This window comes from Elephas maximus, chromosome 9 (genome assembly GCF_024166365.1).
Source record: "Elephas maximus indicus isolate mEleMax1 chromosome 9, mEleMax1 primary haplotype, whole genome shotgun sequence".
Lineage (NCBI taxonomy): Eukaryota > Metazoa > Chordata > Mammalia > Proboscidea > Elephantidae > Elephas > Elephas maximus.
This window is the reverse complement of record NC_064827.1, coordinates 112,562,557-112,574,386: the sequence shown is the minus strand read 5'-3', so window position 1 is coordinate 112,574,386 and position 11,830 is coordinate 112,562,557. Positions and strand designations below refer to the sequence as shown.

Below are 11,830 nucleotides of genomic sequence, written 5' to 3'. Positions count from 1 at the left end.
ACGCGTCCTGGGGATGAGGCCGAGTGCGGACGCAAGGAGAAGCCCGGGTCCGTGCTGTTGGCCGCCACGCCGTGGTGCTTGAGGCGGATCACAGGCTTCGGCGAGGCAGAGGCCAGGGCAGCACAAGCGGGGCTGGCCCCCTCGGGACTCGGTTTCCCCGTCTGTCAAGTGGGGGAGGGTCTGGGACCTCTCCCAGGCGTCTGCTCCAGAGACTCTGGCCAGAGGTGAACTAACATTCTGTAGAATCCTCCCCCCACCCCATCCCTGCCCTCACCTTCGTTTAACCGCATTAGACACAAACCCCAGGAGGCCACTATCTTTTAAAAATCGTGGGCAACTGTGAAAGAAGATGCCACAAACGGCCCGAGGCCAACTTGAACTCCAGGAAATGCCAAATCGCCCAGACTCTGCCCACCGACTTTGAACAAGGTTTGCCCATTTCCGGACCTAAGCTTCCCCATTTGTGCAATGGTTCCGAGACCCCTGTGGCCGGTAGCGGCTCCAGAAATCGTATCTAGGAGGCACCTAGAGGAGGGAGGAGGTTTGGTTTGGAAGGGGGGGTAGGGAGGCCTGGAACCGACATTTTCCTAACTCACAAGGGTGCTAAAGGGTTTTCGGTTCTGGGGTAGAGGTAAACCCTCTCTCCACCAGCAGCCACCTCTCCTCGCGCAGCCGCCTCTACCTTGGCGGGTGAAGTCTGAACGGCAGAGCAATGGTGCGGAAGGGGTTGGTTCTGCGCACCATAGCCCCCCTCCCCAACACCACCACCGCATCCTGGCGTCGGGACGGCGGCAAGATCCCCCCACTGCAGCCCGGAGCCCCTCACCCGCACCACCGCGGAAGGGAGGGCAGCTGGGCCTCGGGCGCTGATGTCACCTTTTCCATCCGCCGCGAGCGGATGGTTTCCGGGATTTTCGAAGCGCCGACTGAGACGGCCCTGGCCCAGTCCCAGGCGTCGAGCCCAGCGGCTGCGCCCTGGGGTAGGGGCTTGGGGCCCCACAGCCGCTGGAGGGCCAGAGGCCCGAGGGACTTAGCTCCTCCGCCGCCAGCGCGGTGTCTTCTCTTTTCTGGGCTTCAGTGTCCCCAACGGGAAAGGGAGAGACCCTGTTCTCTGTAAACACTTTTCCGGCTGGCTCCAAGGCTGCAATTCCAGAGAGAGGAGGACCCCATCGCTGTTTGTGTGTATTTTTCGCCCGAAAGGGGTTTATCTGCCGGTTTACTTTAGAGTCGGGCGGCGAGGAAACAACATCGGGATCAAAGCTGGGACAGGGTAGGGGTGGGGCAGAGGCCGACCCGCCGAAGGGGAGGGCCTTGGGGGCGGGACGAGGCTGGGGGCCTGGTTCTCCCCTTCACTCCCCTCCAGCCACAGCCTCAGAATACGCTCCCGCCACGGAGGGCATTTCCCAGGGAGCCCTCAGGGCCTTGCTCCTGCCCACCCCCCTTCCCGCCCCCGGGGGCTTGAGCTGGTCCTCCAGGGAAATAGCTCTGGCTGCTGTCCAAGGAACTGGCCCGAGTTCCCGCTCTGCCACCTCAACACCTGTGAAATAGGGTGGGGGCTGGCCTACACCAGTCCTCTGATTCCCCCAAATCTAGAAGGGAGCCCTCCAATCCTGAAAACGACTGCATCTCCCAGCCTGATCACAGAGCTACCCTAAGAGGTTGACAGGGGTTAAAGTGGGTTCCTGAGGGTGGGTATGGAAGCTGAGGCTCACCAGGCCCTGCTTGAGGCCAGGTAGGGAGTGAGCAGGAAAGCAGAGAAGGCGGGTAGTGGACCCTGATTGGGGGATGGGGATGAGAGAGAAGGCCAGGAAGAAGGGCCTGATAGGTGTAGGGAGCAACTGAAAAATAGGATCCAACCTTACTCACCTTGGTCATGGACCAGTCCTTTCCTCTTGCTGGGCGTCAGTTTCCCCATCAGTTGGACTAAGTGATACCCAAGCATCCTTCCAGGCAAGGGCTCTTTAGAGCCTAAGAGTGGGGAGGGGCCCCAGCTGGTCTGCCCAGGCCTCCAGGAGAGGCTTGATTTTCTCCATTTGCTCTGTGTGAGGTTGGGGTGGCTGCTGGGCCAACAGGGATGGGCATAGCCCCATCTTTTCTCCATCTCTAACTAAGGGCCTGCTCAGGATGGATTAATACCAAGTCTGTGGGCCTGCACCTCCTTCTGAAGACCCATTTGACTAAGAACCACCCACCTGAGGAGCCTGAAGCAACTGGAGGTCACCAAGGCCACCTTCTTTCAATCTTGATGACAACTCTGAGGTTCAGAAAGGGGCAGCCGCTGGCTGCAGCCACACAACACAATGGGGGCTGCAATGACTGGGGCCTGAGCCAGTGGAGCTCTTAGCTTTTGAGTCTTGCCAAAGCCTCTAGAAAGACATTTCCTTTTCAAGGGTGCTCTATGTTCCCCATCCCAGCCCCTATAGACAAAGAGTCTCAGCCATCTCCTAGACCCCACAGGGCCCGTGCAGATGCCAGGGGGCCTAGGGCCAACCTTAAGGCCCCACTGCCAGCAGCTGGAGCTAGAGAAACTCCAGCAGCTTGGGAGGGCCAGGGCAGTGCGTATGGTAAACCCTATTTCCCAGAGGTGAAGACTGAGGCCCCAGCAGTTCACATAGGGAAGCAAAGTGGCCCAGGAAGTGGTCTCCAGTTATAGACCAGGTACTGGCTAGCAGCAGTGGAAGGGGATGAGTGATAGGACTCTAAGTCTCTGGAAGGGAGGGGCAGGGCAAGCACCCCTTCCCCAGCCTCCTTCAGACACTCATCCACTCCTGATTTCACCCCATCCCTCCTTGCCTGGAAGCACTCCTGCCCCCCCCATCAAAAAAAAAATACCCTTCAAGTCCCTAGATGCCTGACTTCCCCCACCCAGTCCTCACAGTCTTCCTGGAGCTAAGTGTCATCATCTCCTTGGTCAGGCCAGGACAATTCAGCCCAGGGAAGGCAGGGCCAGAAATAAGAAACTAGGCATTCTTCACCACAGGACCTGGGGCTTATGTTCTTGTAAAGGTGGAGAGGAGGAGGAGCTAGAGAAGGTGTAGCTGCCTTTCTCAATCACTTGGAGGACTTTGAAGCCCAGAGGGCCAGGTCACAACAGAGTTTAGTCCCCAGATTCCCAGCACACCCTGTGCCCCCCTGCCTAGTTCCAGCCAGTACCCACTTCCTCAGATGCTTGAGAAAGTTTGGGAAAGGTGAGGCTGCAGCCTTGCTTTCTCCTGGTATCACTTTCTTCCTCTAACCAGGGAACATAGCCCTACCCCCACAGTGTCCTGGATTTTCCATGGAGGCAGCTGTATTCAAGTGTAACTGGGCAATTCAAGCAAATACAGATTGGAGAACATATCCATCTCAGGATTGCTTGAAGATGGAGTGAGGATGTGAGTGGTAAACCGAGGCGGGGGTGCACAGGTGTGGCTGCAGCTTTTTGAGGCAGCCTCCTTGCCCCCAGCCCAGGGGTAGCTCCTGTGCCCTGGCAGGAAGGGCTGTACACCTCATGGCCACCTCCTGCCTCAGTGGGCTGTGAGACCTTTGGCCTCCTCCTCCCGACTCTCCGGGGCTCCCTAACCCCTGACTAGGCCGCTGCCCATCTGTTGTCCCCTCTCTTTACTGTCCTCTCCTTCGTGTCTGGCTCTACTGCCTGCCTCTGTAGCTGCCGGCTGACTCTCGCCTTCTCTCACTTTTTCTCTCTATCTCTGTCTCTCTCTGTGTCTGTCTTGACGTCCCTAGCACCCTCAGAATCCCTGCCTTGTCTCTCGTGGGGACCTCATTGTCTCCCTCTGGCCACTTCTCTCACCTCGCTCTTCGTCCCTCTGTCTCCCATCTCTGCGGTCCTCCGAGCTCTTCGGGTCTCTCCCAGGCGTCTGTCTGTCCGCACGGCTTGTCTATCTTTCCGAGCGCTCTCGCATCCCTCCTTCCTGGGAGAGCTGCCTGCGCTTCACACGGCCTCTCCCGGGCTCTGTTCGCCTGCCCCCTCCCTCGCGGGCGCGCTCCCACTCTCCCTTCCACTCTCCCTCCCACTCTCCCTCCCTTCTAGGGCTCAGACGTCCCGGGCCGGCGGCGTGGGGCGGGGCGGGGTGGGCGGGGAGCCGGGCCGCGCGGGGCGGAGCGGTGACGCGGGCCGGGCCGGGCAAGAGGCGCGGCGGCGCGGGGCGGGGGCGCAGTCCGGGGGTCCGACCCGCCGAGCCCTGCTCGCGCCCCCGCCCGCGCCCTGCGCTCCGCCTGGCCGGCGGGGGAGGGGGCATGAGCCGGCGCCCGCCGGCGGCCGCGAGCTGCGGGCCGGCCTAGAGCCCCGCGCGGGCCCCGCCGCTCCACGAGTCGAGCCGCCGCCAAGCAGTCTCCGCCGCGGGCGCCGAGATGCAGCGGCCGGGGGAGCCTGGCGCCGCGCTCTACGGCCCGGCCGAGGGCTGTGCGGACCACCGGCCACACCGTTACCGCAGCTTCATGATCGAGGAGATCCTCACCGAGCCGCCCGGGCCCAAGGGCGCTGCGCCCACCGCCGCCGCGGCTGCCGCCGCGGGCGAGCTGCTCAAGTTCGGCGTGCAGGCGCTGCTGGCGGCCCGGCCCTTCCACAGCCACCTGGGTACGTGAGCGCTGGCGGAGGGCCGCGGGCGGGACTCGGCGGAGGGCGCGCCGGGACCCCCCCACCACCACTCTCCGAATGCCCGCGCTGCCAACGGAACCAGCTCTGGGCGTGCAGTCCCCAAAACCCCTCTCGGTGCGCTCTGGCCGGGAAGCGGAGGGGCCATTCGCCTGGTGGAGCAGAAACCAGGCCTCGGGCCAGAGGGTCGGGCCGGGGACGATGTTCTTTGCGTGCTGCCTCCTCACAGCTGGCACTGAGGCCTCCAACCCAGGAGGGGTCAGGGCCCAGGAACTGGAGCCCTCCATCCCCATCGCAGGCGCAAGGCAGACTCCCTCCTGGATGCCGGGTCTCGCCCTCGCTTGGGCTTCAGGCTGACGACCACTGGCCGGCCCAAGCGATCTCAGGCCGCCGGCGCCTGGGTTTTCACCCAGAGGGCTGGCTCGGAGTGGTCGCGACTGACCAAGGCGAGGAAGCTGGTATCTTAGAGAAGAGACGCGGGTCTCCGAGTGCTGGAGGCTGACGCTGGTCCCAGCCTTCTTGGAGCCTCGCAGAGCCCAGTGCACTCCTGGTGTGGCATTCCCGGCTGCGACAAACAAATGCGGCCTGGGCTTCACAGAGCACCCTGCCTGAGCCTTGCCTGGGGACAGGAGGCCTGGAGTGTGAGCCTTGGCCAGCCTGGCCCTTCCACTTCCAGGTCGGCCAGGCCTTGGAGAAGCGTGAGCTGTCTGCTCAGACTTTTTCTCCTTCTGCTGTTTCTCTTCTTTAGGCCTGCTCTGCCCTGCTGGCACCCTCTCCACTACGTTGCCTTTCCTTGTCTCTCTTTCCAGCGCTTAAGTTGGTCTCTTTCTCCCTGGGGTGGGTCTGCCACATTTCTCCCACCTTCCCTACTAACAACCCCCCATTCCCACATGTCTCTTCCACATTCCCCACCACCACCTTGCCGACATCCATTCTCAGCCTTTGCCAACTCCAGTGGGGCCAGGGACAGAGCCCCTGGTGAGATGCCTGTGGAAGGGAGGCCTCCTATGCAATAGCAGCGACGCTAGGCCCACAAGCCTCTTGTGGCCCCCTGTGACTTTCCAGCCCGCGTGCTGGGCTTGAGCAGGGCAACAGGGCCAGTTTGTTCGTTCTAAGTTCAGCTTTGACGCAGCCTCTGGGCTGCCTTTCACCTCCAGCTGCTCCGTTGCTAATAATTCATTTGAACTAGGCAAAATATAAATCATTTTAGGACTAAAGAAACTATGGAAACTTCTTAACAGGGAAGAGTCTGAACACAGAAAATGAGAACAACAGTTTCCCAATTCACAGAGTCCTTTGGACTTGATGGGAAGCTACCATCCCACCCCTGCTGACAACCTGGCCCTCCAAGTGGCTGCCACACACAGAATAACAGATGTACACACTCCACTGTTTTTTTTTTTTTTTTTCCTTCCTGAAAGCAGAAATGCTGATTTGGTTAAGGCAAATGCTTCATCTTCCTACCTCACTTGCTGTTTCTTCTTGGTTTCTTTTTTCCACAAAGACACACACTGCTCTTCTCAGAGTTGCAAAATTGTTCTTTGATAACCCAGAAATCTCAGAGGCAGCAGGGTTATGGGGAAGGGATGGCAGAGCACAGGTTGGGGTTGGTCTCCCTTCCTAAATTCCGGGCACTGGTGTTGAGGAGGGTTACCCCCAGTGGGTGATGCAAATCTTAGGGCCTGCGGCCAAGCACGAAGGCTTGGCACCCCTGACATGAAGAACATGGGGTGGCCTCGCACATTGTGCTGGGGCCCCAGACCTGCCGGGGAACACAGCCGGGCCCAAGGACACAGCTCACTGGGCTCTCCACTCTCTCCCCGCCACAGCCGTCCTGAAGGCCGAGCAAGCTGCTGTGTTCAAGTTCCCTCTGGCGCCACTCAGCTGTTCCGGGCTAGGGTCAGCACTGCTGGCCGCAGGGCCTGGGCTGCCCAGTGCTGCGGGCACGCCGCACCTGCCGCTGGAACTGCAGCTCCGCGGGAAGCTGGAGGCGCCGGGCCCAGGGGAGCCGGGTGCCAAGGCCAAGAAGGGACGCCGGAGCCGCACTGTATTCACCGAGTTGCAGCTGATGGGCCTGGAGAAACGTTTCGAGAAGCAGAAGTACCTCTCCACGCCTGACAGGTAGCGCGGGGCCAGGCTGGGGCAAAGCAGGCGGTGGGTGGGGGTGCTTCCCGCTCTGCTGAGGGTGCGCCCTGCTGGTTCGCAGAATAGATCTCGCTGAGTCCCTGGGCCTGAGCCAGTTGCAGGTGAAGACGTGGTATCAGAATCGAAGGATGAAGTGGAAGAAAATAGTGAGTGTGCTCCCCTGGCTTCCGGCGCCCTCAGTTTCCCGACCATGCCCTTGTGCCTTGCGGACCTGATCTTCCTCTGTCCTCCCCCACACTCCAGTGGGGGCTTCTGCCCAATTCTGATTCTTTGGTGCCTGGTACCCATGGGGACCCTCTTGACTGTCCAGGTGCCCTAAGGGAGCCTACATTCCTTCCTGCCCCGATGCACCCTCAGGTCTCCTGGCGGCCTTGAACCTGTCCTCAGGCTCTCCAAGCCTGTCCCCAGCAGCGCTCAGAAAATGGCCACCGTTTTTCCCCAGACTGAATGCAGCCTGGGATGGCCTCGTTGGGCTCTGCGGCCTGCCTGGACGCAGGACGAGGTGGTCCCCGGGTCCGGCTCACTGCGGTGCCTGCTGTCCCCCTTCTCAGGTGCTGCAGGGCGGCGGCCTGGAGTCCCCGACAAAGCCGAAGGGGCGGCCCAAGAAGAACTCCATCCCCACGAGCGAGCAGCTCACGGAGCAGGAGCGCGCCAAGGAGGCGGAGAAGCCGGCGGAGGCGCCGGGCAAGCTCAACGACAGGAGCCGCGATGACTGAGCGCGGCAGTGTGGAGCCGGGATCCCCGCGCCGCCCGTGGCCCTCAGTCCGCGGGAAGCAGCGAGCCGGCCCTGCCACCTCCACGTCGTGTGCTTCCAAATGTTTTATTACCTTGAATGCGGACAATTGGGGCCAAACGAGGAAGGAGACAAGATCCTGAAGCCAAACCCAGGCCCCAGCGAGCTCCTGGCCCTCGCCTAGGAGACTCGGTGCCCAGGGCGGCGGAAGCTTTTCTCCTCCGCTCGCTACCCGGAGGGGCCCGGGCCTCCACGCGTACCCACGCCCCGCTCCTCACCCCACCCCGCCTCGGGCCGGCCCTCCTGGCGCCAGATGCCGCCAGGTCACACACCCGCTCCCGCGTGTTGGGGATCTCGCGGCCCGGCGGAGGCCACCACGGCCCGAGACGGCGCCCGGGACAGCCCGGTAGCTCAGCCCCGAGTCCTCGACGTCGCCGGGGCCCCCTACCCCCTCTCTTTCGAAGACGGTGACTTTTTTTCCAATAAAATATTTTATGACACAGTGGGGATTGGTGCAGCAGTTTCTGGATCCGCGAGCGGGCGGGAAGAGAGGGAGAGGCGGCTGTGGTTGCTTTTTAAAGCTTCCTATACCCCGGCAGTGCGAGCTACCCTGCTCCACGAGGCGCAGGCTAGGCACGGCGGGCTCCCAGCTGCTGCGGCATCGGCCTCGGCCTGCTAGTAATCGCTTCCATCCTGGGCGAAGGGGCGAGTCAGAACCTCTTCTCCTTCCCAGCCCCAGGCGCTGCCGGCGGTAGCAGCCCGGCCGCACAGGGGTTGCCAAAAGGAGCGGGAGGCGCGGGCAGCCAGGCCTCTAGCGGAGCTCGCTACGGGAAGTCTTCGACCGGGAGCCGCCTCCGCGTTTCAGGGCTAGTCTCCTGGCACTTGAAGAACCGACTGTACGATCCTTGCGACGGTCTCCACCAACCCTTCATGATGCAGACAGGAAACCGAGGACTCCAGATTGGCACAGAGGCTGTCACCAGAGTGACACCTCGGCCCGCACGTCCCTGCAGCGGCGGCGCCTGTCCCAGAGCCTTCAGTTTTCCGCGGTGAATGTAAGCACGACTGCCGCCGTGGGCAGCTGAATCCCTGGCTGGGGCAGTGAGGGCAGCTGACGGCTCCTCTGCTCAGCCCCATCCCACCCCCAACGCCTTTAAGCTTTAGTTGGACACCCAGGCTGGTGTAGGCAGAGGACCCAAAACTGCCCGGAGCCGGAGCCGTGGCTGGCCCTGGGCGTCCCCTTCGAGGGGTGAAGCTTGGTGGTGCGTGCACGCAGGCGCTTCCTCCTCACAGGGAAGGCCTCGGTTGCCTTTTCTCTGTTCCAGCCTGGGCTCGAAGCTCGCCTGTGAATTCCTGTGCTTGCACTTCGATTGGGACCAGGACCAGGGTATGAGGATGGAGAGATAACCATTTTTCAGGTTAAAGCTTAGGGAGGGAAACAGCTTAACCATGCAGAGATCCAGATAGGATCAGGCTTCGAAACCAGGTCCTCCCAAGAGTCGGGAACATCCGGGCTCAGAGGCAGTCTTTGAGTTTACAAATGTGAGAACCACCCATTATTGCCCTGCCCCGGCAGCGGCTGCTGCAGCTACTTCTTTTTCAAGTGTCCGCTGATCTTCCCACCCATCTCCAGCCTTGGTTTAAGACTGCTAGTGAGAGGCCACTTCAGTGCAGCGGGAGCACCACCTTCTCTGTGTGGAAAAAAACAAACAAACCAAACCCGTTGCCCCGGAGTTGGTTCCGACTCATAGCCAGCCTACAGGACAGAGTAGAACAGCCCCCAGAGAGTTTCCAAGGCAGTAAATTGCCACACCTTTCTCCCGCAGAGCCGCTGGTAATCTTTCCCTTAGCTGCCAAGCGCTTAACCACTGCACTACCAGACCAGCTCTTAATTTAGCCTTGCAAACAGCTCCCAGTTCACTCCCCTGAGGGGCCTAAGAAAACTTGCAAGACCCTGGGCAGGCTGGAAGGAATGACCATCAGTATGCCACTGTGCCCCTAATTCCTTCTGGCCCTTGGGGTTACCCCTCCATCCACTCAATCAGCTGGTCTTCCATAACCTCCCTGCACCAGGCTGGGCTAGCCAAGTGACTTACACGATTGCGTTTAATCCTCTCCATTTCTAAAGTAAGAAAAGTAAAGGTCCGATAACTTCAGTCACTATTCTAGATCCCAGGGGTAGGCAAGGAAGAACTAAGATCCCAAACTATGTCTGTCTAATGACTGGCCTTTGTTAATCGGTTTGGCAATTGAAGAGGGGCGGAGGGGCATGCTTACCCCCTACCTGACACAATCCCAGCCATTAGTTTTACTAAATCTAGGGAATGCAGGCCTTGGGCAAATTGCTCTGTGTCTATCTTCCACAGCATTTCCCCAAGGCAGCCCCCTCCCGACCCCAGGGGACTAGATCGAGCGGCCACATAGGGCTAGGGTTTAACAGAGTTGGGGTAAGGGGTTCCCGTAAATCCAGCGTCAGAGCACAAGGGCCTGATATTTCAGTGAGTACAGTTCTCTCCAGGCACAGATGGGGAACATAACGGGGACTCCTGTCCCGGGGTCAGCAGCCAGTCAGTGGGGGAGCTGGGCCTCAAACCAGGGGGTCCGGATTCCAGTGTAGGCGGGGTGGAAGGGGTGGAGTTTTGGTCACTGCTTAAGCCGCCAAACTCCTTGGCAGGAGAGGGGAAGCAGCGACCGCAGCAGGCCGAGACCCCAGGCCTGGGAGGAGGAGTGGGCTGCGTGCCTCGCCTTCCTCCAGGCCAGCTCCCGGGTTCCTTGTTTGGAGGCGTCCCTGTAAGCCCTGAGGAAAGCTCTGGATCCTCCCCCCCCCCCCCCGGCTCCCCGGGAGAAGCAAAGGCGCGGAAGCAGAGAATTTGCAGCTGATTCTGGAAACCTGGCGGACCGCTCACCCTAGAACTGCGACTGTAGGTAAAAGGACCCCATCTAGTCCAGAGCGGCCGCAAGCTACGCCCTCACCCCGCCGGGACCAGGAGCTCCCAGGAGCCCTTTCTGCGTCCTACCCGCCCGGTCCTCCGGGAGTTGAGGTCCCATCCCGGCCACCACCACGCCCCTCCCTCTAGGCCGGGCCTCGAAAGACGCGTGGGGAGGGAAGGTGCCCCTCTCTAACCCCACCGCCCACGTCTCTTCTCCTCCTGAGGTTCTGGCAAACACAACTTAGAGATGGCGGGGCGGCTGCGCTTTCCGAGCAGGGGGCGTGCGGCCTGGAGCGATCCTCCTAAGGGACCTTCGCGCTCCGCTGCGGACAGGCAGGGCCGGGACGACCTGAGGCTGAGCACCGGCTGGGGCTCACAGTTTGCGCTGAGTGTTCTGGGTTTGCGGTGGCTTGCGCCTTCTGGAGACTACCGGAAGTGGGGAGGATTGGCTCCTAGACCCCCTCAGCCCTCCAGGGACACCCAGAAGGATTCCCTGGGATGGGGAACCTGGACTAACCCCCACTCCCACTGAGGGGCGGGGGATAGAATCCTGACTCTGGGTGCCCCTGAACAAGTCGTTCTCCTCGTGGGGGAGAGGGAGAAGATGCTGTCCTGGGGGAGAGGGAGAGTTCGGCTCTGGGCGGTGCTCAGCTCTTCTGGGCACCCAGTAGGTGCTCCGTAGGCGGCAGGGACAGGGTTGGCCGCAGCTGGCCTGAGGGCGACAACCGGTCTTGAAGCCTCCAATTCGCAGCGGGGTCCACGCAGAGTCCCCGCAAGGCTAGGATCTTTGGCAGGGCTCAGCCAGGAGAGGGGCTCCCTAACTCCTCCCCCTCCCGCCCCATGTTTTAAAATAATAAAGGTTGATCTGGTTCACTCCTTTTCCTGCTCTGGATGCTCCTGGAAGTTCACCGGTGTGAACTCAAAGGGTGGAAGCGGGGGAAGGGGGAGGGGAAGGGGGAGCGGGGGGAGGGGGGAGTGGGCCCCGGATCCACCTTTGCCCGTTTACCGAGCAGCCAAGGCCTGAGGTTTGCACTCTGGGAGCTGGGAGGAACTGTCAGTTGCACAGACTGGGTAACGGAGCTGTAGCTGGGAGGATTAGGAGTAACCAAAATGCCCCCTTCTCAACCCAGAAGTGAACACCACTGCCAGGGTCATCTGTCCGGGGCTCAAGGGTCCTGAGAGAAACCAGGCACCGAGTTTTCAGTTGCCCTTTGCCTGACTTTGTTTCTACATTCGAAGAGAACCCCTGCCCCAGAAGTGACAGCACCAGAAGGAGCTCCACCGCTGAGAAACTCAAGGGACATCCCCCATCCTACCTCCGTTTGCATCCGAGTGGGGCGAGTGGACCAGCTGGCCCAGAAGCAGTGCCCCAAGGCCTTCTCCCCCACCACTTCCCCAGGGGCTGAAACTGGGGCTAAGGGGGAGGGT

At 61.1% G+C, this 11,830-nt stretch overlaps 1 protein-coding gene across 1 annotated transcript; it reads left to right on the top strand.

Annotated features, from left to right (window-relative positions):
• Nucleotides 1-4,187: 4,187 nt before the first annotated feature.
• On the top strand, nucleotides 4,188-7,456 carry BARX1 (BARX homeobox 1). The gene is made up of 4 exons (XM_049895882.1): nucleotides 4,188-4,576; nucleotides 6,424-6,715; nucleotides 6,801-6,885; nucleotides 7,291-7,456. Exons 1-4 carry the CDS (start codon nucleotides 4,351-4,353, stop codon nucleotides 7,453-7,455), a joined length of 768 nt encoding a protein of 255 aa, XP_049751839.1. The 5' UTR covers nucleotides 4,188-4,350; the 3' UTR covers nucleotide 7,456.
• Nucleotides 7,457-11,830: the final 4,374 nt, after the last annotated feature.

Bases quoted from the DNA above. Each gene is read 5' to 3' on its own strand.
- BARX1 (XM_049895882.1), top strand. From the start codon at position 4,351: ATGCAGCGGCCGGGGGAGCCTGGCGCCGCGCTCTACGGCCCGGCCGAG. The intron at 4,577-6,423 runs GTACGTGAGCGC...TCCCCGCCACAG, and splicing joins GCCCTTCCACAGCCACCTGG to CCGTCCTGAAGGCCGAGCAA. The intron at 6,716-6,800 runs GTAGCGCGGGGC...GCTGGTTCGCAG, and splicing joins TACCTCTCCACGCCTGACAG to AATAGATCTCGCTGAGTCCC.